At 37.1% G+C, this 25,228-nt stretch overlaps 2 protein-coding genes and 1 pseudogene across 10 annotated transcripts in view; 1 reads left to right on the top strand and 2 right to left on the bottom strand.

Moving 5' to 3' along the window:
• The first annotated feature begins 263 nt into the window (after positions 1-263).
• Positions 264-21,536, top strand: ANGEL2 (angel homolog 2). 6 transcript variants are annotated; one of them, XM_081024724.1, is made up of 9 exons: positions 264-2,290; positions 4,547-4,872; positions 9,125-9,381; positions 10,055-10,124; positions 11,254-11,684; positions 12,560-12,686; positions 13,114-13,171; positions 17,369-17,532; positions 19,127-21,536. In XM_081024724.1, exons 1-9 carry the CDS (start codon positions 2,232-2,234, stop codon positions 19,276-19,278), a joined length of 1,644 nt encoding a protein of 547 aa, XP_080880850.1. In that variant the 5' UTR covers positions 264-2,231; the 3' UTR covers positions 19,279-21,536. The 6 variants fall into 6 exon arrangements, with proteins under 6 accessions (XP_080880850.1, XP_080880855.1, XP_080880852.1 ...); XM_081024726.1 differs by having other exon boundaries at positions 2,049-2,249; XM_081024727.1 differs by lacking the exon at positions 264-2,290 and adding an exon at positions 2,369-2,884.
• On the bottom strand, positions 280-814 carry LOC308487037 (large ribosomal subunit protein uL22-like; annotated as a pseudogene). The gene has a single exon. The product of its transcript is annotated as a large ribosomal subunit protein uL22-like (transcript).
• Positions 21,537-22,487: 951 nt separating the features above from the next.
• The window catches only part of VASH2 (vasohibin 2), a gene marked incomplete at its 5' end in the record, with an annotated part of 38,281 nt that continues 35,540 nt past the window's right edge, over positions 22,488-25,228 (bottom strand). For 2 of the 3 annotated variants that reach the window (XM_081024731.1, XM_081024732.1), the window contains one exon: positions 22,488-24,999. In XM_081024731.1, the coding sequence (XP_080880857.1) occupies positions 24,927-24,999 (73 nt within the window). In that variant the 3' untranslated portion in view covers positions 22,488-24,926. The remainder of the gene's footprint in view (positions 25,000-25,228) is intronic. The other variant, XM_081024730.1, reaches the window with a different exon arrangement.

Here is a 25,228-nt window from a genome sequence, read left to right as displayed (position 1 = left end):
CATGATCAGGAGGATACCCGTTCTTGGCTAAAAAACCTGAGAGTATTAAATGAATACCATATACATTGAATCTATATTGTATTACTTTTCATTTAACTTTGTAACATTTTTATCTTGTTTTTAATTTCCTCTGACAGTTTCCCAAAGGGTCTACATAAAGTTCTGTTTTATGTGTACGAGCGTATTATCTATTCAGTATATCATAGTTTATTTAACCAATTCTTTTTTCTGCTTTTACTTTTATTAGCATTTATTTGATGTTGAGTTTACTCCTGGGCCTTAAGTTTTTGTTTCTTCAGTTTCTTCTGGGAGATTTTTCTTCTGAGCAACCTCCTCTTCTGGTGTAGGAACAATTTGTTCTTTTTCAGTGAGGATCACTTCACTGTGGCAAGGAGAGCTCATGTGTGGGTTAATCCGCCCGTGAGCTCTGCAAGTTCTGCGCCGCATCTTGCGAGCTTTGTTCACCTGGCTCTGCTCAATGACCAGAGAGTCTACATGTAAACCCGTAAGTTCAGCATTACTCTCTGCATTTTTAAGCATGTGCAGTAAAAATTCTGCACTCTCTTTGACCCAACGACCCTGGGTCCAACCCCACTGTTTGGCCCGGGCACACCTCCCAACTCCACCACTGTAATGATGGAATAGCACATATTGCTTTTGTAACGTGGCATCCTTTAAATACTTGGTGGCTTTTCGGACATGCATACCCTGGATGGTCAGTTTCACGAGTCTTCTTAAAATGAACCTGTAGATTTGAACCTCTCGATTTACATGATTTTGTGGGGTTCTCTGGGTCAAGCGAATAGTGAACCATTTTCAGAGGTCACCTCAGGCCGCTTTCGGGAACTATTTAACCAATTTTATGTGTTCACGTTGGTTTTGCATCCAAAGTTGATGCAACATAAAACAATTCTGCCTCTGTGTGTCTTATAACAGATACTTCACAGCTATCATTTTATTTAATCCTCACAATATTTCATAAGCATTATTATCTCAATTTTTCGAGATGAGGGAATTGCAGTCAAAGAGATGATATACATATGAGTATTTGCCAATGGCACACAGGTGGGACGTGTCAGGGTCTGGGCTAAAACCCTGGTCTATGTGACTCAGGAGTCTTCCCATTTCCTGTGCTCAGTGTCCTCAAGGGTCTTGAGGCATAAATTGTGTACTTATAAAGAAATTGCTTCTGGACATTACATAACACAATATATTTGCACTTCCAGCTGAGCTATGAGTTCTTGCACTGAAGATATCCTCTGCTCCATACACACAGCAATGAGAGATAAATGTAAAAAGAGAAATTAAGAAACAAAACTAAGCACTAAGGTGCTCCCCTGGGAGAAATGGTTCAGTATTCACTAATTCAATGTTGGCAGTAGTTTTGTAGAACATAACTACCACAAGAAAGGATAATCACCTATATTTATAGTAAAGGAAAAAGGTTTCTTCAAATGCATCTGATTTCCTTACTCACACAAGCCTTCCCCAAAAATCACTCCACTGCCCTCCCAAAGAGCCTATAAAGCAGTGCTCCTGCCTTCCGGTGTCCTTTTCCCTTCTGCTCTCTCTACTTTATTCTTCCATACTTATATCTCCTGCAGGAGCCTCCACTTAAATACTGTTTTCCAAGAACCTAGAACCGTATGCCACATTTGATAGAGATGGTGGACACACATGACAAATAACATACGTTTAAAAGTGACCTCTGCGGAAGTGTTCCTGCAAAATTAATTGCAGAATTCCGTGGTACCTCAGTTCTACGAGAACCCAGAGAAGGGCATTTCCCTACCTTGGGCATCCACCTTCCGCATTTCCCAAGGACATTATAAAAGTACAAGAAAATAATTTCTTTTCTTCTCAGTTCTCATACAGTAACCACACCGGCACCCTCCCATAGGCCTTAAAACGAGTCAGCAGTGTGTTTCTTCCTGGTTCTTGAAGACGCAGGACGGGCGTTTTGCCCTCTTCTAAAATGGCTGCCCATTCTTCACACGCTCTGCGCATGCTTCTTGAACGCAATTCAGGGTTGAGACAATTAAGTGCCTTTCGTGGCGCAAGATGGGGACTTGGCCACGGGCGAGACTGGACCTCCCAGCATGCTTTGCAGCCGGGCCGGGAGGCCCGCGGTCTACCGATGGGGAGTCCCTGGAGCTTTCGGTCGCCAAATCAGCCGTAGAGGTTGAGGGTGAGACGCGGGCCTGAGACCTGGACGACCACAGAGGGGGAAGATGGAAGCGTGGCGCTGTGTGAGGAGGGGCTACGGCCGCTGTGTAGTGGGGAGAGGCCGGTCAGTAGGGCTCGGGGGCGGTAGGGAAAAGGGAGGGGCGGCCTTGGTGAGCCGGGGCGGGGCGGGGCGGGGCGGCCGGGCTGGGGGAGGAAGGAGGAGAAAGAGGGTCGGGGCGGTGGTGCGGCCGCGGCGGGCTCCGGAGACCCCGAAGGCTAGGTAAACGCGGCACGCGGCCGGCGGGGCGCTGCGCTGCCTGGGGCCCGGGCCCGGACCGCGTCGGCCGCGGGCCGGCTGATGCCCTTCGCCCCCGGCTTGGCCTTGGAGCACCGGCCCTCTACCCCGTCGCCGCCTGCAAGCCTGAGCCTCCGGGTCCCGGCCTCCTCCCCGGCTCCTGAGCATCTCCAGGAGCTGCCCGCCCGCGGGGAGGCCGCCGGTGCAGTGGGTCCCGGGCCGGCCTGGCCCCGAGGGAGGCGCGCGCAGTTCACACGCCGGGCGTTGGTTGGTTGGTGTGTGAATGCCTCCAACTTGAGCCACTTACATACCGACCTGTGCGATTATTACCAAATTCTCGTTCACGCCTGTGTTACTAGATTTTTTTTTTTTTTTTGAAATTGACTCATTAAAAAAGAGCACTTCCATCGCTGCTACACACACGTGAGCGTCGCTCTAAGCTGTTACCTGCGAAATCTTGGGTTTGAGGTTTTTTTTTTTCCCTAATACGCTTTAAAATACATACTTAGATGTTAAAAGTCAAAAAGTGTAATTGTGTGCCATATGAAACCGACTGGGGTACCCCACATGGGAAGCACAGCCCTGTGTGAATTATTGCATAAGTTATGGGGACCTGGTTTTAACTCCTGTAGTGCTGGGACTCGGCAGTGCAGTTCAGCAGTTTTCCTGACACCAGCTGTGTGCCAGGCACTGTGCGGGGCCCTGGGGAAGACGGATTCAAATGATAAGACAGTTCTGGCCTTGAAGGAGCACACCATCTTAAGGGAAAAAGACATCTATGCAAATAATTACAAATATAGAGAATGAGTTTTGTAGTGCAAGAATTATACCTCAATATGGTAGTTTATTAGGATAGACAATGTGTGGAACAAGCGCCCAAATCTCCATGGCTTTCCGAGTTTTCGCAAAGCAGGATAGTCTGCCCATGTAATGCCTGTAAAGATTTACAATTAGTCAAATACATGCTGATGGAAGGAGAACTGACTCTGGGTGGTGAGCGCACAATGTGATATGTAAAGGATGTATTACAGAATTGTACACTTGAAACCTATGTGATTTTACTAACCATTTTCACCCCGATGCATTTAATTAAAAAAAAAAAGATTTACAGTTAAGTTGAATTTAGAGAATAATTTGAAAATTACAAAAATAAAAACTTTAAATGTTGAAATGAAACGAACATAATATATAAAAGTCAAATAACAGAAAATACAGTTTAAGCAAAATTCCTTTGGCGATGAAAGTGGACATTGTTGGCGCGATCTTGTAAATGTACCTTTAAGGAATTCTGGAGGAAAATATAAATATTCTTCTTACTCCTAACATTTTGCCAGAATACTAGTATAAGAAGATGGTGCTTACGAGAGCCTGAGAGCAACTTCAACATAATGATAATGTATCTTCAACATAATGATAACACTACTTTAGAGATATTTTGGATGATAGGTTAAGTTGGTGCTGTTGGGTTTGGAGTGTTGGTGAATTTCTAGTAAACTTTATCCTCTTTCATTTCCCTCAAGGAGAAGCATGCTTTAAAAAGGGGGGAAAAAGATGGAAAAATAAATTATCTGCTTGATTAGCAAGAGAGTTTTGTGAAATTGTAATAGGCTTTTGTTTTCTTAGCTATCCAAATGTTTGGAAAATTTAACCTTGGTATAAAAAAACTGTTCAAAAATGTGTTTTTACTCCAGACCCAAGTTAGAGAAGAGATTCACTTTAATTGTAGTCAGCTTATGTGTTCCATATTTGATTTAAGTGTTATTTTTGCTGTGGATTTTATTTGTTGAGTTATATAAGATGCTAGAAAACTATTCTGAATACCAGTTTGATGGTTGATTCATTTCTCAGTTGAACTGTGGGCTTTTGAAGTGTATGTGTTTTGGGAGGCTGGTGGATTCATAGTTGTTTAGCAAGAGTATTGAGATATTGCTGCTAATAGATGATGGCTGATTTCCCCCATCCACAGATTTAGAAGTCAGATTTTAAATATTAGACATTGTCTTCCCTTGAGAGAACAGATTTAGATTTCATGTGGTATAGCTGAACAAAAAGTGGTGCCTCAAGGAGTATATTTATTTCTTTTAGATACCCCATGTTAACCCATCACCAGAAGAGTCTGGGCAGAGACTGGACTACACCGTGGGAGAATCTGCAAAGGTGTTGCTGGAACAGACATGTTTCTAGTTGTATGAGGTGGCCTGGACATTATTCTCGTGCTCCTTACCCGTACTTCAGTAGTAGGCATTTTTCACTAAATTGGAGACCACCTTGTTTGTTTGAGTCTAGAACTCAGTTTCAGTACTGGAACTGGAGACCTGACAACCTGAGCCAGACATCTTTGCTTCATCTCTCTAGTTACATCATGAACACTGAGGGAGATGAGCCTTCATCAAAACGAAGAAAACACCAAGGTAAAGGTGACATGTATCTTGGTGCAGAAATAGACATAAGCCATAGACTAATTGAAGCTTTTATATCTAATCTTCAAGAAAACCTCTTGCAGGTTTTAGAGATATTTAGGGTTTGTTTTCAGCCAATAGTTTTCTAATAGGAAAATAGTTTTCCAATAGGAAAAAAAGAAATTATTTGTTTAATGAAGTTTTTATTTTTATCTTTAATTAATTGTGTATTACTGGCAGTAAAAATAGAAGTGATTCTACATATAGAATAAGGTGAAAAAGAATGGAGGACTAGATTAAAACATTAAGTTTAAGAATGATTTTCAAATCCAGTGTTTTTGAAACAAAGGTCCTTAGATGTCTTAGAAATTAGTGGATGTATTATTGGGAGTTCACGGATCTATTAAAAAATTAAATTTCATTTTTTTCGTTTTTAATGCTACCTTATTTAATGCTGACTTTAAAAAATAAGACAGGATTCCTTTAATAGAAACAATCATAAATGAAAGATACTTTACAGAATAAGATTTTAGCTTATTCTATATTTCTCATACTGGAGTTTATAGATGTAATCTTGAGAGTCTGTCTGTGGGAAGTTTTAATCTTTTTAAAAGGAAACCAGATCTTATTCAATTTTGAGAAACAGTTTTTTCTAAATATGTTGATTTTTTTCTATTTTTCTCATAACTTTTTTTTACCGTAAACAGTTCACCAGGCTCCCTCTGTGCTGCCACCCCCCAACGTACACGAATTGTCCAAGTAGGACTTGGAATTGTCTTTCTTACTGAGCTGTGGTTCTTAGTGAAGATAATTCCTCTGAAGATATTTGAAAATAGGCTGCGTGAGTGTTAATGTGTAGGGAGTGGACATAAGTTTGTCAAAAGAAGACATTCACAGTAAGTCTTACCTGGAAGTTAGAGCCAGAAGATTAGCTTATGTTCTTTTAAGTAGAAATTCTACGCATTTAAGTAGAAATTCTAAGCATTAGAAGTGAAAAATCTATTTGTATGGTATTTAGCCACAATATGTGTTGCTAAATATTTCTTCGAATGAATGAAAGGTGTATTTAGAGGCATTAGAATTAGGTTTCTAAGAACAATCCATAGTCTATAAACCTAGGGCTGTATGATATAAGAGTGCTTTTCATTCACATATTCATTGTTCAACAGGTCAGCACACTTGTTTAGCCTTTTGTAAATCTGGTGGCTCTCAGGTGGAGCTGTGGAATAATGCCATAAGCATGGGCTTAGGAACTACTCCCTGCTCTCACTCTGCTCCACCACTAATTGTGTGAACATGGACAGGCTACTGAGCCTCTCTGCTCCTTGGTTTCCTAGTGTAAAATAATATCTATTTTGAAAGCCTGTTGAAGATGAACAGAGATGTCCAAGTGCCCAGCACACTGTTGGCTTCATAGTAGGTACTCAGAAAATCGCGATGGTGTCGTTTTCCCTTTGATGGATGCGGAATTACATTTGCACACTGATAAACTTGGATTGCAACCTGACTCTCTATATGTCCATTCTTCCTAGGTATTGTGAATAAGGAAAATGCTCTTCGTTAAGCCATGTCTGTGACTTCCGATATTTCACTAACACTTTTCAGTCAAGAGAACAGCATTGCTAACTTGCCTATCACTTTAAAGTGGTATTTGAAGGATTTATGTGACACAATTATGACTTTTTAATTAGGCACCCTAAAAACCTGATCAGGCCTATTGCTTACTTTCTTTGATTCATCTGTCTTCTCTGCTGTGATCACCTTGTTCCTCCTGACATGGAAGGTATATAAGCTTTCGTAGTGTGAATTTATGTTGTGAAGTATATGAAGGCCAAAGACTGTTTACTCCATCAGTATTCAGATTGTCTTCCATGGACTTCTAGCATTCGAACACGTTTCCTTATGTTTATTCAAAGCAAATGTGCTCAAATCAAATGTGTTTACGCCATCATTCCAGCCCCAGTCCCAATACCAGGGGTTGGTGTTCATGACATGAAAAGTAATGCTGAAGGGTTTTACAACCTCTAGAAGTTTGAAAGACACCATATAAATTAGGTAATCTGATAGTCTGAATCATTTTAAAAAATGGAATTGCAAAAAGAATTGTCTTAAAACACTGAGTCGCCAGGACTATAAAAACCTTAATGCATTTATATGCCTTTATATATAGATATATTTGAGTTTTTTCAGCTGTCATATTTTAATGTGATACCAAGTGTAGTGCTATAACTGATGAACGCTTACATCTTTTTTGCATAACTGGAGCCCTTTCCATCTCCTATCCATATGAGGACTTTATGATTTGTGGCTAAAAACATAAGTACTCCCCAATTTATAAATGAGTGTTGTTCTAGATCATCAGTTCTTGAGAATCAGTTATATCTGAGTTCCCCATAGAAACTCAGATCCAAGTCTCAGTAGCTCTGCAGAGCTAGTACAATTAGCCTTACTTCTGGGCCATTGGGGGTAGGGGTCTCTATATTCCGTAAAGGAAAGAGAATGGAATAGTTTCCCTCCCTTTTCTGGGCATGGGACAAATTCTAGGCTAAATTCTGATTGTCAAAGGCTTTTATTTAGCTTGCTTTTCTCTCTTTACACATTTTTTCTCTTTACCCTTCTCAGGCTCCAGGCACCTTCATGGTATCAAAGTCTCCAACTCCATTGTTCCACTCAGACCTCACTAATCACAAACATTATCCTCCTCTTCTATCCTTTGATCAAAATTTCTATTCCCTCTGTGCAGCAGATTATCAGCATTTAGATTTTGAGGAAAGTAATCTGATTAAACTCATGTATCTTAGGGTATTTTTGAATTTTACTTCAAGGGCATTTTTCTATTGTATTAGTATTCTGATAATAAATACACAGGGTGTCAAAAAACTGTATACACATTTTAAGAAAGTAAATAACTATATTAATTGTAATACTCAGTATATACCGGTAACAAAAGATTAATGCAAGTCACATTTGACTTCTGCAATTACAAGAGATGCTCAAAGTGGTTACCATCAGCGTCCGGACACTTCTGATTGCGGCGAACTACTGCTTGAGCAATGCTGACCAAAGTGTCCACTTGTATACATTTTTTTGGCACCCCCCGGTATATCATCATTATAGATTTGGGAAAATCTCCCACAATCCTACCACTCAGACATAACTGCTCTTAAAAATACTGATTATTTTCTTTTAATCTTTTTTCCCCTATGTATAGAATATTTTTCCTCAATTTAACTTTTAGTTGCTGGAATTTTAGGCATTGCAATCCAGCGAAGTGAAAGCCTTCAGGCAGGAAAAGGATTGGGCTTTCCCACATAATCTAATCATGCTTGGAAATCTAGCTCCAAGTCTATTTTCTAAGTACTTCCCATTTCTTGTTTTCTCCTTCATTTGAACTCATAGATTCTCTAGAAGTTCCACGTTTTTCTTCATGACTTCCATGGCAATATAAGTATGCTCTTTAATGATGGGGTGAGGGACACACACACTCACAGAGTGGTCATTTCTAAGTCAAGGACTGCCTATAATTGCCAAATTTCATGCTTTTTGATCCTCTTTTCATCACTTTTTTCAGGATACATGATGTCTTTGCAGAATATAAACCATCTCGCATTCCTGGTTGCTGCATACTAGGTTCATCAGTCATTACCATTTACTAGCATTCTGTAATCATGTTACATTTAACTTTTGCTTTGATGTGCATTTAAAAGATGTCTTTTTTGTTCATTCTGTTTGTGTTTTCCCCTTGTATTTTTAGGGACTAAATAATGCTGCCATATATTGCCATCATACACCATTCATGTCTAAAGCAAAATTCTGAGATGAGTTGTTTCTGGAACTTAGTTCATCACTTGATTATTTTATCTTACTAATAGGGAATAAAAAATGTGAAATTATCTTATTAAAAAGCTAACTGTGACATACAAAAACATATTATGGTTATAAAGTTGTTAAGCATGTCTGTGACAGAGCCACTTCTTAACCATAAAGAATTGAGAACCATGATTCCTGTATAGTTTTAGTTTTATTAACACACACTCTCAGTCTCCAGAATGACTTTTTAAGCCTGTTGTGTACCTCTTGGTCAATCAATATATCATTTTACTGCCTTTTAATCAGTTTGATGACAACTTCTAGTTATTTAGTGCTACTAAATAGGGAAACATGTTGCTTATTGCATATGCAAATTTTTAAAAGGCAAGAAAATACATACAGGAAAATATGTGGTATGTTTTGTACTTATATTTTGTCCAATATGTTTTAACAGGAACGATAGAACGGCATTGGGAGTATATATGTAACCATAATAAAGAAAAAATGAAGATCCTAGGAGACAAAAATGTTGACTCCAAATGTGAAGACAGTGAGAACAAGTTTGACTTTTCAGTGATGTCTTATAACATACTTTCACAAAATTTATTGGAAGATAATTCACACCTCTATAGACACTGCCGGCGGCCAGTATTACACTGGAGTTTTAGGTTTCCCAATATTCTGAAAGAAATTAAACACTTCGATGCAGATGTAAGTACAAAATATCAGAATTCTTCACACAAGAAAAAGTTAGGTTAACTGGTTCATTTGTGAACTAAATAGTTTTCTCCCTTTGGTAAGGAGAGAAGACATTTAAATATAATGATGGAACAGTTTTAGACAAGGTATCGTGACTTTCAAAGAATCATTTGCTAATGGTTGTTGGCAGAAATAATCGTCTAACTTTTCAAAAAAGATCCCAAAATTTTAAGTATTGGTCAGTCCTAAGATAGGGACTGGCAATATATTAAGTATTCAATAAATGTTTCCTTTGATTTTAAATTTAATTTGTGCAAAGATTATGCTAAATGATGGCATTCAAGAAAATTACCTCTTAAGAAAGGACCGGGAGGATTTAGTACTAATAAACATGTAAATTCAGGAAAAATATTCTGACATACAAATTAAAAGTATTTCCTTTGGGAAATACCAGTTTTAGATAGTAAGAGAGCTTCATGTGATTATAGGCCAGGATTTAGGGGATTGATCAGATGTGGAAACATTAATTTGGTAGAGCTATAAATGACAAGAAAAAAGGATTTTTATTTCAATTTTCATCAGGCTTTTAGAATTTTAGAAGTCTTTTTTTTTTTAAGATGGAAGCACCAGAAAATTCATATTTACATATCTTTGTTTAATTCAAGCCATTTTTTTTTCTTCCAAGGTACTTTGTTTGCAAGAAGTCCAAGAAGATCATTATGGAACAGAGATCAGGCCAAGTTTGGAATCGTTGGGTACAATGTAACTTTTATTTTACCAAATTTGCTTTGGAAGATTGGTATGTTGTTAAAGCATAACTTGCTAACAAAGATATGTGGCATATTTGAGCCCAAAATCTTAATTTTGAAAAAACTTAATCCCAGTTTCAAAAGGTCCAGAAAAGATAGAGGTATTTCAAGTGGAAACTTTTGTGTGGATATAATCTTAATTCGAAGAGAAAGGTGTATAAGAATCTATTACAGTTTCCTTTCCAGGAGTTGCTCTGCCCACCACTAAACCCCTGAGATTCTGAGTTCCGTGAGGTCTACTTAGGTCATCATGAAAACACACATGTCTACCAGTGCTTATTGGATGGAAGCTAGAAACCTCTGATGAATGAATACTTCTAAAAACAGGTTATCTGTTTGAGAAGTGCTGCCTACTTTGCATTCATTCATTCAGCAAGTATTTTTTGAGTGCCTACTGTACATCATGCAGTGTTTTAGGTAGTGGGGATACAGAAATGAGAAAAACAGGTAAAAAGTCTCTGCCCTTGTGAAGCATACATTCTGGTGGAGAAAGGCTGACAGTAACCTTAAATAGATAAAGAGTTCATTAGGTAATGATAGTTTTCTGGAGAAAAAAGGAAAGTGGAATGGTCAGGTTTCTGTTTTAAATAAAATGATCAAAGAAGGTGACATTTGAGCAAAGACTTGAAGGAGGTGAATGAACAAACGATGCCTGGAGCATTCCAGACTGGAGATAGCAAGGAAAAGGCCCCGAGGTTGGAGTTCCTTAAGGCAGGAGAGCCCAGTGTGTGGAGGGGTTGGAAGTGGCGAGTTAGAGGCAAAAAGGTCAGAGATACATGGTGGGTAGATTAGATCAGGCCTTGCTGTCTTTGTCATGATTGACTTAGTAGGATGGAAATGAGAGCATGATAATACACATTAGCATATTTAAGACTGAAGTGTGCTAATCAGAGACCTCTTAGACCCAGTCCCAAACATTTTTTGAGTCCAACACTTACTAACATCCTACATTACTAATGTTTTGCAGGATACACTTGTAAAAATTGTTAAATAATAAAATTGTTAAATAATAGGAGAGCTGTGTTTTGCCGTGTGTGTGTAAAGCAGTTCCTCGTTTTAAATTTCTTTCTTATAGGTTATCACTGTGAATACAAGATTCGGACAGGAAGGAAACCTGATGGTTGTGCCATTTGCTTCAAACATTCCAAATTTTCACTCTTGTCAGTGAACCCAGTGGAGTTCTACCGCCCTGATGTCCCTCTCCTGGACAGAGACAATGTAGGATTAGTGTTACTCTTGCAGCCCAAACAACCCCAAACTGCAAGTAGCACCTCTCCTGCCATCTGTGTGGCTAACACCCATCTGTTGTACAATCCAAGGCGAGGTGATATTAAGCTGACCCAACTGGCCATGCTTCTGGCAGAGATTGCCAATGTTGCTCATCAGAAAGATGGCAGCTTCTGCCCTATTGTGATGTGTGGTGATTTTAATTCTGTTCCTGGTTCTCCGCTCTATAGTTTCATAAAGGAAGGAAAATTGAATTATGAAGGCCTTGCCATAGGAAAGGTAAGTGCTCACTTCATTACTGTTAAGAGGCGGACTTCGTCCTCTGTTCATTGTACTGTGAGGTTAATCATCACAGGGCTGGTTGAAAACCTTGGGTGATCCAGTGCCCTCACTTTACCAAGTTCTGATGGTTTCACACAGCTACCAATAAGCCATTACACTTAGTTGAACTTCATCTTTCATGGTGACATTCTGCTTGGAGGAATTGGCAGTCAGCAAAAAATCCAAATTGGAGGAGAAGAAGAAAAAGAAACACATTGACAGACATGAGTACTTCATAAATAAGGAACTACTCATAAGGTGGCAGAATGGAATTTTGAATACTGCATGTGGACAATACAGTTGGCAAAACAGTAATTTACTATTTATTGTGATTTTTCCGTTACATAATGATAAATATTTTAATTCCTTAGCTGAGTATAATGTATCCCATGTTTTTATTTTCGTTGTGCTCACTTCTGCTTACTTTAGATCATTTGATCTTCAGTATATTTAACCAGAATAAGTTTTCCACCACTGAGTTTTGAGTGATAGTATAAAATTTTATGTGTTACTCTCACTTAGATTTATTTATTAGGATCTACATTGCAGGTAGCAAAAGAGGAGGGGCAATATTAGTCCACAACTGTACATCATTTAGATGTCCAAATTAGATAAAAACATGTATAGAAAAAGATTGCCATTTTCATGTAAGTAATAAGGGCTTTCTGAACTGTATTTGAACAAGATTTTATAAGCACACATAATCACTTAATATAATGAATAAAGGGTTATATTTACCATTCTTGGCTTCCCTTTCATTTAAGACATAAACTTTCAATACATAAACTATTTAAAATCTATTCACTTAAGATACCTGTTGAAATTTTGTTTAGGTGTCTGGCCAGGAACAGTCTTCACGGGGACAAAGAATTTTATCTATTCCAATTTGGCCCCCAAACCTAGGTATCTCACAGAACTGTGTGTATGAGGTACAGCAGGTACCAAAAGTAGAAAAGACAGGTAAGTGTTCGTAATACATTTTGGCAGTCTTCTTAAGTTTCCCTTTGAAGACATAAAACTAAATTTGTAAAGGGATAAAATCTCAGGAATGAATATTGATATATAAAAACATACAGCTATTTGCTCATTTCTTTTCTTAAAGATCTCTAAATTTACCGTTTTGAAGTTGAACTTCCAAAACTATCTTTGCATGAATTACTTGCATGTTGCTTTGGAAATGTTTTCATTTTATGTTTGCTAATCTGGAGATCAAATCAACAGATTCCAGATGAAACATTTAACTAGGTATCTCTCTTAGTTTAAGACAGATACATATCTAGTTTGACATGTCTTTAAATATACTTCTAGAGTAAGAGGGCTATACTAAGGCAAACTAGAACAAAACAATATATTGATATTATTATAATGTTTCTCTTTGTTCTTACAGACAGTGATCTGACAGAAACACAGCTGGACAAAACAGAGGTCCTAGTGACAGCTGAAAAGTGAGTTCTGGAAAGCAATAGTACACTTTTGCTGACTTCTGTTGATCAATTCTCAAAAATCACTTGGATAAAAAAAGGAAGATGTGATGTTGTTCTGGTGAAGAATGCTGTCTCTTAAGTCAGACCCAAGTTCTAGTCACAACTTTGCTGCTTTTCAGTTTTTTGACTTTGAGCAAGAAACTTAACATCTCTGAGGTTCAGTTTTCTTATCTATAATTTGGGTTGTTGTGAGGATTAGATGAGACGAAGCCTGTAAAGTTTGATGTTTGACATACTCGTATAGTAAGTATTTACACACGGTTATTTATATATTCAAACAAAGGTCAAGATCACAGAAAAATATCTTTCAGATTTCAACAGGATCGTTAGCCTCCTTTGACTTACTAGATCTCAAAACAATCTTTCGGAGAATTGACCCAAAAAAGAATATGTCAGTAGAGAAGATAATTGTTTATGCTTATCTCATCAGAGGTAGATAGGTGAAGATCCCTGGATTCTTTATTGTTAAAGTATGACTGCATGGGGCTGTGGTTGAGAAACAGATGTATGTTAACGTAACAGATGGAGACTTAAATCTTCTCTCTTTGGGAGATTCTTGAAATATCTTGATTGTTTTATATTATGCCTCTTTTATAGTTTTGATTTTTAACATTTAAATTTCGGGACCAAATTAGAATCATCTCTCATTCATTTTATCTGCTTTCTTTTCAGTATTACTTTCTTTTGTTTACTTTGTTATGAGAAAATATTACCTCATATACAAGAATAAGAAAGGAAACAATTTTTTGAATTTTTAAAAAGTATATAAAAATTTGATTAAACCTTTCAAATAGTTCAAACACCCCTGAGTAAGATTAATAAAAAGGCTAATCTTACTAACAAAAACTTAGTTTTGAATAATTCTAAAATTTTTACAACAAAATGAAGTATAAGAAAAGATACTTTTAAGTATCCATATGTAAACAGTTTATATACACAGTTTAAATCTATAAACCGCAAAGTCAATAGTAAGATAACAGTTTGTCGGAGACCTATTTTACATTTAATAGTATTATAAATACAAGGCCTTAGACATAAATAATTGCTAAAACTTGGAAGTAAGGGCATTTTGAAGTAATTACCTTTGTTCATTGACATTGGAGCACTTTAAAAGCAGGGCAACATCTTTATCTGTGTATCCGCAGCTAACATAGTACCTGGAACTTAGTAGATATTTGGTAAATGTTTGTTGGATGAATAAATATTTTTTTTTTTTAGTTTTGTTTTCTTTCATAGCATAAAATATCCTTAAAATTCATGATGTGTTAATAGGAAATGATTTTTAAATCCTTACCCATAACATCACATGTATTTGTAGTGTGGGGTAAATGTAAACTATTATAGAAGCTATTTCAGATGCAGTACAAAATTATCTCATTTATCATAGCAAGAATAATCATAGAAAAATATGGCCCCTCTGATATCAAAAGTCTGGTGGGTTCTAAATAGCATTCCTAAAGGCCACTTTGATTTTCTTTCTTAAAAACAATAAAAATCTAATACAGGCATACCTGCGAGATACTGCAGGTTCCATTCCAGAACACCAAAATAAAGTGAATATTGCAATAAAATGAATTTTTGGTTTCCCAGTGCATAAAAAAGTTACATGTATACTGTAGTCTCTGAAGTGAGCAGATAGCAGTATGTCTCAAGAAACAATGTACATATGTTAATGAAAAAACACTTTATTGTTAAAAAAATGCTAACCATCATCTAAGCCTTCAGTGAGTTCTAATCTTTTTGCTAGTAGAGGGTGCTGCCTCGTTGTTGATGGCTGTTCAATTATCAGGGTGGGGGTGGCTGAAGGCTGGCGTGGCTGTGGCAATTCCTTAAAATAAGAGAACAGTGAAGTTTGTCACATCAATTGACTCTTCCTTTCATGAACAATTTCTCTATAGCATGTGATGCTGTTTGACAGCATTTTAGCCTCAGAACTTCTTTCAAAATTGGAGTCAGTTCTCTCAAACCCTGCTGCTGCTTTACAACTAAGTTTGTGTAATATTCTAAATCATTTCATTTGTTGTCATTTCAACAGTCTTCACAGCATCTTCACCAGGGGTAGATTCCATCTCAAGGAGCCACTTTCTTGTCAGTTTGGTTCAAATCAACTCTTAAAAAACAAAATAAAACAAAACACTTTCTTTACTTGTCCCGAAGAAGCAGCCCTTCATCCATTCAAATTTTGCCTTGAAATTGCAGCAATTCAGTCACATCTTCAGGCTCCACTTCTAATTCTAGTTCTCTGGCCATTTGCACCACATGTGCAGTTACTTCTTTCAGTGAAGTCTTGAACCCTCAAAGTCATCCATGAGGGTTGGAATCAACTGCTTCCAAACTCCTGTTAATGTTGATTTTTGACTTCTTCCCATGAACCATGAATGTTCTAACAGCATCTAGAATGGTGAATCCTTTCCAGGGGGTTTTCAATTTGCTTTCAACAGATCCATCGGGAAATCACTATCCATGGCTGCTATTGCCTCACTAAACGTGTTTCTTAAATAATAAGACTTGAAAGATAGAATTACTCTCTGATCCATGGGCTACAGAATGGATGTTGTGTTGGCAGGCATGAAAACATTAATCTTATTGTACATCTCCACCAGAGCTCTTGGGTGACTAGGTACATTGTTAATGAGCAGTAATATTTTGAAAGGAATCTCTTTTTTTTTTTTTTTCTGAGCAGTAGATCTCAACAGTGGGCTTAAAATATTCTGTAAACCATGTTGTAAACAGATGTGCTGCCACCCAGGCCTTGTTGTTCCATTTACAGAGCACAGGCAGAGGGTTTTCAGGATGATAAATGAGCATTGGCTTCAACTTAAAGTCACCAGCTTCATTAGCCCCTAACCAGAGAGTCACCCTGTCCTTTGAGGTTTTGAAGCCAGGCATTGACTTCTCTCTAGCAATGAAAGTCCTAAATGACATCTTCTTTCAGTCTAAGGCTGTTTCATCTACATTGAAAGTCTGTTGTTTAGTGTAGCCATCCTCATAAATTATCTCAGCTGGCTGCCGCTCCTACATCAGCACTTGCTGCTTCACTTTGCACTTTTATGTTGTAGACATGAAACTTTCCTTAACTTTTTGTCTGCAGCTTTCTCACCTCCCTCAGCCTTCATAGAATTGAAGAGAGTTAGGGCCTTGTGCTGAATCAGGCTTAAGAGAATGTTGAGGCCAGTTTCATCTTCTGTCTAGACCACTAAAACTCTCCATATCAGCAATAAGGCAGTTTTGCTTTTTTATCATTCATGTGTTCACTGAAGTAGCACTTTTAATTTCCTTCAAGAACTTTTCCTTTGCATTCACAACTTGGCAAATTTTTTGGCACAAGAGGCCTAGCTTTTGGCCTGTCTCGCAGCTTTCAACATGCTTCCTCATTGAGCTTAATCATTTCTAGCTTTTGATTTAAAGTGAGAGACATGCGATTCTTTCATTTGAACACTTAGAGGCCATTGTGAGTTTATTAATTGGCCTAATTTCAGTATCGTTATGTTACAGGGAATAAGGAGGCCCGAGGAAAGAGAGAGATGGGGGAACGGACAGTTGGTGGAGCAGTCAGAACACATACAGTATTAATTAAGTTCACTGTCTCATAGGGGTGTGGTTCATGGCACCCCAAAACAATTACAATAGTAACTCAAAGATCACTGATTACAGATTACCATAACAAATACAATAAAAAAGTTTGAAATATTGTGAGAATTACTAAAGTGTGACACAGAGACACAAAGTGAGCAAATGCTGTTGGAAAAATGGTGCCGGTAGAATTGCTCGATGCAGGATTGTCACAAACCTTCAATGTGTAAAAAAACGCATTTGCGAAGTGCAATAAAATGGAGTGCGCTAAAACAAGGTACGCCTGTAAATTTAGAATACGTGTTTATTAATGAGAGAAGGCTCTCAAATATAATTCACAAAAAATCACATTAGTATGTTAATTATTGAGCTTTTCTCCCCCCCCCATTTCACAGCCTTGTTAATAGGTTTTAGATATCACTGCATGAATAAATGAATGCCACATTGTGATATCGTCTATTTAAATAATGCTTGTCCTAATGTCTTGGCTTTGTCTAGAAATGAAATGAAAAAGTGTTTTAATAGGAGGAATTATAAATCATGCAAAACTTGATGGCTGCTAAACACTTTTTCTTTTCAATTTAGGTTGTCTTCAAATTTACAGCACCGTTTCAGCTTGTCATCTGTTTATTCACATTATTTTCCTGACACTGGAATTCCAGAAGTGACCACCTGTCATTCTCGAAGTGCCATAACTGTGGATTATATTTTCTATTCTGCTGACAAGGGAGATGTTGCTGGGCAGCCAGGTAAGAGTGCACGTCATGTTAAGTTCTGCTTGAGGACACAGGAACGAAAGCCTCAAGGTCGGAGTTGAGATAGTTAACTAAACTTCTAGATGACGTTCTAGATTTAGAACTTAAAAAATAGTTTTAAGGTGGTATGATACTTAACAGATTGGTTTAGTCACCTATAAAAGATGGAGGTGAAACACCTCAAAGTTATTACCTAAGAATCATGTCCTCCGTTCTACCTGCGTTCCCATCACCTTCTGAGTTCTGGGTCTTTCATATTGCACTTTGGTTTTATATACCGTAAGTTTACTGTTTTCTTGTGACAGAAGCATCACATAGTTTGTACTTAAATTTTACTAAAGTATGCTGCCTTCATTTAAGACCTTGCTTAAACTGCCAATAATAGACAATTCTGTCACTTTGACCTTGGAATATTGGATTTTTCTGGAAAGAGAAGTCTATAATGTGACTGTGTGCTTTCAAAAAAGCAAAGGGGATAAAACACTTTTCCTTGTATGATTCAATGAAAATAAAGTTTGAACTATTAAGCAAAGGATTTAGCGTGGAGAAGAAAATGTAGTTTCATATACTTGGAAGTCAAAATACCATTCCAAAAACTTTGGAAGTCCAAAATGGGGGCATCTTTGTCTTCTCATCTTTCCTTCCCTTTTTTGGTGCTACTTTTCTTTTCCCCTTTTGTTTCCCTTCCTACCAAGGATAACATTAGTAGTAGGTTGGTGCAAAAGTAATTGTTTTTGAAATTATTTTTAACCTTTTAAACCACAATTACTTTTGCACCAACCTAATAATACTCAGGAGATGGCTTACTCCTCCCCACTACCTCAGTTCGGCAAAATGCTGCTTTGAATTTATAGTAAGGTTCTGGTAGTTGTCATGCCATAAATGTTCACTGGGTGGCGGAAGTGTGTCATGGACCAGCATCTCAAATTTTGACATTAAGAGCATGTCCTCTTTCTGTACTTCTGTGGATACTGACTCTCTGGGACCAGATTATACTAATATATGGTTCAGTCACCTTTTAAACTTCCTACTCAGCTGTGACTGGGCTGTCTAGTTTTATACAACTGTAGAATGGTCGATAGATGAATTTTTTACATAGTTGTCAATTTCAAATTACTCTTACTATTCTTATGTATGACATTTTCTTCTGAAGATTATTTGGGGGCGGCCGGTTAGCTCACTTGGTTAGAGCGCAATGCTGGTTACACCAGGGTCGCTGGTTTGATCTCCGCATGGGCCAGTGTGAACTGCGTCCTCCACATCTAGATTGAAACAACTACTTGACTTGGAGCTGATGGGTCCTGGAAAAACACACTTAAAATAAAAGTTTTAAAAAAAAATTATTTGCAGCTTAAAATCGAAAAATACCTGAAATAGAAAAAAACAAACATCTGAAACTGCTGTGTATTTGAGAATTATAATTAGGTTGTACTCAAAAATTTAATCATATTCTGAAAACTGTTTCATATTAGATTTCCAAAGGGGTCTCAAGTTCTATATCATTGCTGTTTAGGGGGGAAAAATGACTTGTATGGTTAATTTACAATTGTTGACACAGTTTCACTAAATATGTGTTTCTTTAATGTAGGAAATGAAGTTGCTTTGGTTGGTGGCTTGAAACTTCTAGCTAGATTGTCACTTCTTACAGAACAAGACTTATGGACTGTTAATGGACTTCCAAATGAAAATAACTCTTCAGATCATCTGCCTTTACTGGCCAAGTTCAGACTTGAGCTCTGACTTTTCTTTGATTACATATATACTTTTCTTTCCAGTTTATATTCTTTTTCAAAGAATGTACAGATTTTGCATGTTGTTCATTTTTACACTGTGGAGTTTCTGAAGAGGTTATGTTAAATACTAAATGCTTGAAACAGATTATCAGAAGAAGCAAGTTTACAACAATTTTCTTTTTTAATAATGAAAGACTATTTTCCTGACAAGTGAGATCTAAATGCTCTCTATTGTAAAAGAGTTGTATATTTTTTATTCTATATTCCAGTAAAATTGACAGTGATTTTTAAATATAGTGCATCTTCTTTAGTCTTCTTAGTAAAGAATTTCATTTCATGTTTTGGTAAGTTTTACAGTGGATATAAACTATCTTTGAGTTCTTGCAAACTACAACTCATTTTTCTTCCTGAAGACCTGATTTCATTGTGAGGACCTTATGTTTGTTGAGTCCTAGTTATCTCAGAAGTCATTAGGTCATTCACAAGTGTCCATCTAACCATTTTAGTTTTTCAGAGGGCTTGGTAATGCTTTTTCAAATTGTACAAATTGCTCAGTCTATCTTATTGCTATCCTCAGCCATGTAATATACGTGCATTTTGTTGGGAAAATATAGGTCACTATGCAGAGCAGGATGAGGTACTTTACACACGTCTTCTCTTTCCATCCTGTAACAGCTCAATACAGGATGCCTGAGAGAGGCAGAATTTGGGGTTATGCCTTTGTTTCCCTAGCAGTTTTTTTCTTCTTTTTTTCTATTCAGTTTCAAAACAAAAGATCCCTGGGTTAGGGGAGAGATTTTATTTTAGTGGATCAGTTCTGTAGAAATGTATTTTAAGAAACTTATCTTTGGAACAAAGTGGCAGCTATAAGATTTATTTTTGTTTTGCCTCAGAAATTCGAGGAAGCCAGCACAGCTCTAGTGGGAGATACCAACTTGGAGACCTAACACTCTTAAGTAGTCATTTTAACTGTTAATGGTAATTTTGTTTCTACAATGTTTTTCTTTTGCCATGACGCAGCAGTGGGAGGTGGTGCTGACATTTTTTATAAAGTGGTTAAGAGCGGGTCTAATAATCCTCCAGTTGGTTCCATATGAGTGTTTGAATCAAAAATTCTACAACATAAAAAGTAAAAATTTCTTCTTTTTTAGATATGGGGATCAAAGAATTAACATGCGTTTTTTTACTAAGTAATTTTGTAATTGAGTTATACTGAATTACAAGTTTTTACAATGCATTTTCTTAATAGAATACTTCATCTCCCCCCCCCCCCCTTTCTTCGGCCTCTCCTCGCCCCAAACTCTGGTTCAAGCCCTTGTTTCTCAGTCCAGTTGTATAGGACACAGCTCCCTGGCCCGTTCTGGTGTTATGAGCCTTGAGCTACCCCCTGGCTGATGCAGTCAATTGCCAGTCATTGGTCGGCCGCTTATGGCAGCTGCCAGCTACTCATGGTGGCCACTGCAGCCCACGGCAGCTCACGCCAACCTCCGGCTGCTCGCAGCAGCCCAGCTCCTGGGAGAGCTGTTGTTCACAATCTTAGCTGTAGAGGGCGCAGCTCACTGGCCCATGTGGGAATGCAACCAGCGACCTCGGCCCTTTTAGTATTGGGGAAAGAAAAATGAAAAATCATTGATTATAATAATACTGCTTTCTGTTATGTGAGTTTATTAACAAATAACTATATATGGGTCATTTTTGATAAACTAACATCCCTGAAAACAGCTGTGAAAATATTTTTTTATATCATTAATGCAATGTGATTTTAGGCCCTTTTTATGTGCTTTACTTTGATAGTTAATCCATAAAATTGCTTTCTACTGTAGCATATAAAATGAAGTATTATTTTGTGGACTGGAGGCCAAAGGGTCAATGTAACTTTTTCACACGTTTTTAAAGCTCTAGGAAAAGTAATTATCCACTTGTTTTTACTTTTTCTGGTCAGAAGAGCTCTGTTGGAGCCTTGTATTTACCCACCAAAAGCAGTGAAATCTGGTTAATTGCTGAAACCAAGCCTCCTACAACTTCAAGTGCTATACTCTCCAAGTTTTAAATGGAAAGGGATACCATAATGAAATTTTGATTTACTGTACACCTTTTGATACCAAAAGAACATGCATGTTTGAATTTAGCAACTTTCTGCTTTTAACCCTTTGCTTTCCTAAAAAACTAAGTTAGAATCCAGAGAGTTCAAGGGATTGGGGAAACAGATGTCAAGTCATTTGCACTGTGTATCTATAAATTACCTAATAAATTATTATACTAGTACATCTGTGCCTGAAGGTTTTGTGGTAGGTGTACGGAGTAAGCTGTGAAGGCTTGCCTATTGCCTCTTCTGAACAATTTTATTACCCTTTTCAGCCTTTATTACTTAGGCTGATGTTAAAATGTAAGTGAATTAAGTAAGATGTGCCAAAATAGAGTGATGTTTATTATAGAGTCTGAAAATTGTGGAAGAAAACAAGGGTGACAGAGTGATAAGTTAGTTGACTAGGACAAGTATATAATAAAATGACATGGGGAAAAAAAGATCACACCATCTTCCATTTTTTAGAAGAAAAACAATCCTTAAGTTTCCAGGATGGTTTTATTAAAGTCCCATGCTGTATAAACATACAGATGATGAGAAAAACATTAACTTGAAACATGCACTATCTGGCATTCTCTAAAATACGAGTTTTCATTTACTTAGAAAAATATCCACTAAAACAATCACAGTTTTCCATAAAGATTAAGGGGGAAAAAATGTATTGGCCAGAACAAAGTCCAAGAGAATAAACAAGATTCTAAATTGTATGTCAAAAAAACTGTACAAGGTTGTACATAAAACTATAGCTTACAAAAGCCTTGGGTATAGTAAGAATACTGAATTAAGATTTCCAAAGTTCTATTTACCAGTATCTATTAATAAAATCCTTATGAAATAATTGACTTAGAAAAAGTGAAATGCTCATGATTTCAGTGTATAGAAAATACTAAATACCACTTTCTGAAACAAAGTGTACTCAAAACAGCACAACATGTAGTCTAAAATCAAGATTTCTGTCATTCATTTAAACTTTGCATATATTGCCAAATGGCTTACGCATCAAATTTCTCTTGCATTGATAACTTTTTCAAAGCTAGATTTCAAATCATTTTATTTTTAATCTTTTGAATTATAACCAATTTTAAAATCAGTTTTGGGGGTAAATCATGCCATGGGTTTTTTTGTTTTTTGGTTTGTTGTGTCTTAAATATTTAAATTACTGCACTAGAATTTAGTGGTTTGGTGCCTTTCCCATATCTTTTAGAAATTAACATTCCATAGGTATTAAAACAGAATGACAACTAAGAACATTTTCAGTGAATTTTCATGTTTCTGTAACTGACTAGTTTTGAGGAAATGAATCGTACAATCAAGAAGTTAGCGTGGAAGACATTAGGTTACTTAATTGAATCATCAAACCACTTAGCAGTTTTAAGACTTATACATCCTATTAGAAACAGTCTGTATTATTTCCCCCTTTTTTGTAGGAAACGAGGCTATGCAACTATTGACTTTCTGTATTTTAGTTGGGACAGTAGTTAAGTAATGCTTAGAAAATCCTATTCCAAGTTCTTACAATGATTGCAATATTATTCTTTACTTATTGGGTATAATAAAGTTTCAGATTGATAAGATGTATATACCAGGGGTACCAAAAAAATGTATACGCAACTTGTATTCATCTTTTGTTATAGGCATATATTGAGTATTACAACTTTAATAGTTTATTCCTTTCTTAAAATGTGTATACATTTTTTTGGCACCGTGTGTGTGTGTGTGTAATATCTCAGAGAGAGAAGTCAGTTTGTTTTAGAATGAGAATGAAATGATTCACTCACTCGAAACATCTAAATACTTGTGGCCATGAGGCTGCAAATGGGTTTGCCTTGTGAAGATATACAAAGATTAACTCATTTCAAACTCTACTAACTGATATTATTCTTGAAGAAAGTGATTAAGTTCAGAATTTGTAACTTACGCCGTATTTTAATCTAATCGAGATGTATACTTACTTGCTCCTGTTCATGTAAAGGTCATTAGACTTCTTTAAGAAAATAGTACTTTCCAGTAGTAATACTGATTTTCAGGGTAAAGTGAGCTCCTGTGCACATGGCTAAAGGATGAAGTCATTTTCCTCTCCAAGTCAGCCTCAGGTAAATAACCTCAATGAGCAGGTTATTTTTTTACTCACTTCCTAAAATCACCCTCAGTCAAAGAAAGCCAGAAGGGAAGCGCTAAGACTAACGTAATACTTTTGTTGACAAGCAGATGTCACTTAAATATGCCTTTTGGTCTCATGAGTTGGCATGGTTATTAAAACAAATGAAATGGGAAGCTGTACTCTTGATAACAAACAGACTTGGTATGCTGTTAGAGTTATTCTGTGGGGTCTGCAGCCAGAAGTTACACTGTAACTACCATATGCAGGCCAGATAGTCATACTTGCTTCAGGGATTAAGTCACGCTATAAGGTGTAACATTGTACTTGAAGACTTTTCCATTTAAAAAGAAGTTCCACTTCTCTTAACTCATTGCATTTTCCAATACCAATTCCTAAATGTCATGAAGTGGTACTGAAAAGCAAGATACTGGAAAATAATCACATTGCGCCACATTTGGTCTTAATATAAGACATCAGAACACGTCTCTAACAACAACGAGTCCTTCACAATCAAGGCCTGCCTCAGAGTTGAAAAATCTGATGAAATGTGAACAGAAAGGTTACCTGTTTCTCAAGACCTACTGATTTGCCTTTCTGAGTGTTATTGCCAGAGGTTATTGCAATACTGCTAAATTTTTATAATAGTGTGTGACCTCTTGTGTTTTTTTCCTCGAGTCTGCAAAGTTTAAATGTTAGTGACAGAACATAGACTAGCTTCTGAACGTGCTTTTTTTGTTTTGTTTTTGAAAGAACAAAAACTGCTGTCAGTGAATGCTTTACGAAAGATTAAGAAAGAAGTAACTCCAAGATCCTGAAAATGGTTTCCCGTATTGCCAAAAGAATTTCAGTGCTTTTTAGCAAAACACTTGCATATAATACCTTAAATCTCATCACATGTATGCACCAGGAAAAAATTTCCAAACTTTGTGGAGATCCCCGTGGGAAATACTGGAGAAACAATACACATAGAATTTAAAAAAAAAACCCATTAAGTTTGCATATCTGATGTCAAGATGCTGAGGTAATATTGACTGCTTAAAAAAAACCCACCAATCTTTGCCTCTGTTATTGCTGCAAAAGACATTAACACTGATTGAGTTACCTTACTATATCAAAAGTGGGAGGGAGGATTTCATGAACATTTACTACTGGTGAGGCAGAATGTTCAAAGCAAGTAAAAGAATGTAAGTAAGTGGAAAAATACAGAACTACAGTTATGGTATTATCCTTTCTATCTGGAGTGAGGGAGGCAGTCCAACCCCAGTGGGGTGTATGATTTTAGCCTTTTTCATAGTTGCCCCTTTGTGAATTTTCTAGTTTCCACCCACTCATTCTATTTCCAAGTGAAGCCTTAAAAATAAAATTCACAAATTCTTAATAAATAGTTGCAGTTCCTCCTGAAGATGCTGGGTAAAGTGCAGAGAGAAGCACCATTGAAGCCCTCTTGCTGGTTGGTGTATGGCTTTGCCTAAATTCGGATTTGATAGCCCACTTCGTTCAGAGTGCTGAGATCAGCCACCTTCTTTTCAGGCAGAGCAGGCCTAAGAGTAAAAGACAGAAAGGGGGTGGGGGAAAAGGGATGGGATGGAGAAAGAACATTTAGTAGCTTCAGGGGCCTCGACTCAGTTTAAGGAACATTGTAATTGGTTTTCAGTCGAGAGTGCCAAACAATTTTACAGGTTGCTGACTGAGTTGGTTCAACTTGAAGCCTGAATTGGGTCGCCCTATAACTTCGGAAACCCAGTCCCTGTGAACTTGACAAGAGTCTAA

The sequence above is a fragment of the Rhinolophus hipposideros genome (genome assembly GCF_964194185.1).
Source record: "Rhinolophus hipposideros genome assembly, chromosome: 19".
Lineage (NCBI taxonomy): Eukaryota > Metazoa > Chordata > Mammalia > Chiroptera > Rhinolophidae > Rhinolophus > Rhinolophus hipposideros.
Note: the sequence above shows the minus strand (reverse complement) of the source record. Positions and strands in the feature narration are given on the sequence as shown.

What these genes read in the sequence shown, in the direction of transcription:
- ANGEL2 (XM_081024724.1), top strand. Translation starts at nt 2,232, where the DNA reads ATGGAAGCGTGGCGCTGTGTGAGGAGGGGCTACGGCCGCTGTGTAGTG. An exon ending in TTAAACACTTCGATGCAGAT is followed by an intron (nt 9,382 to 10,054) that starts GTAAGTACAAAA and finishes TTTTCTTCCAAG; the next exon opens with GTACTTTGTTTGCAAGAAGT. An exon ending in ACCAAAAGTAGAAAAGACAG is followed by an intron (nt 12,687 to 13,113) that starts GTAAGTGTTCGT and finishes TTGTTCTTACAG; the next exon opens with ACAGTGATCTGACAGAAACA.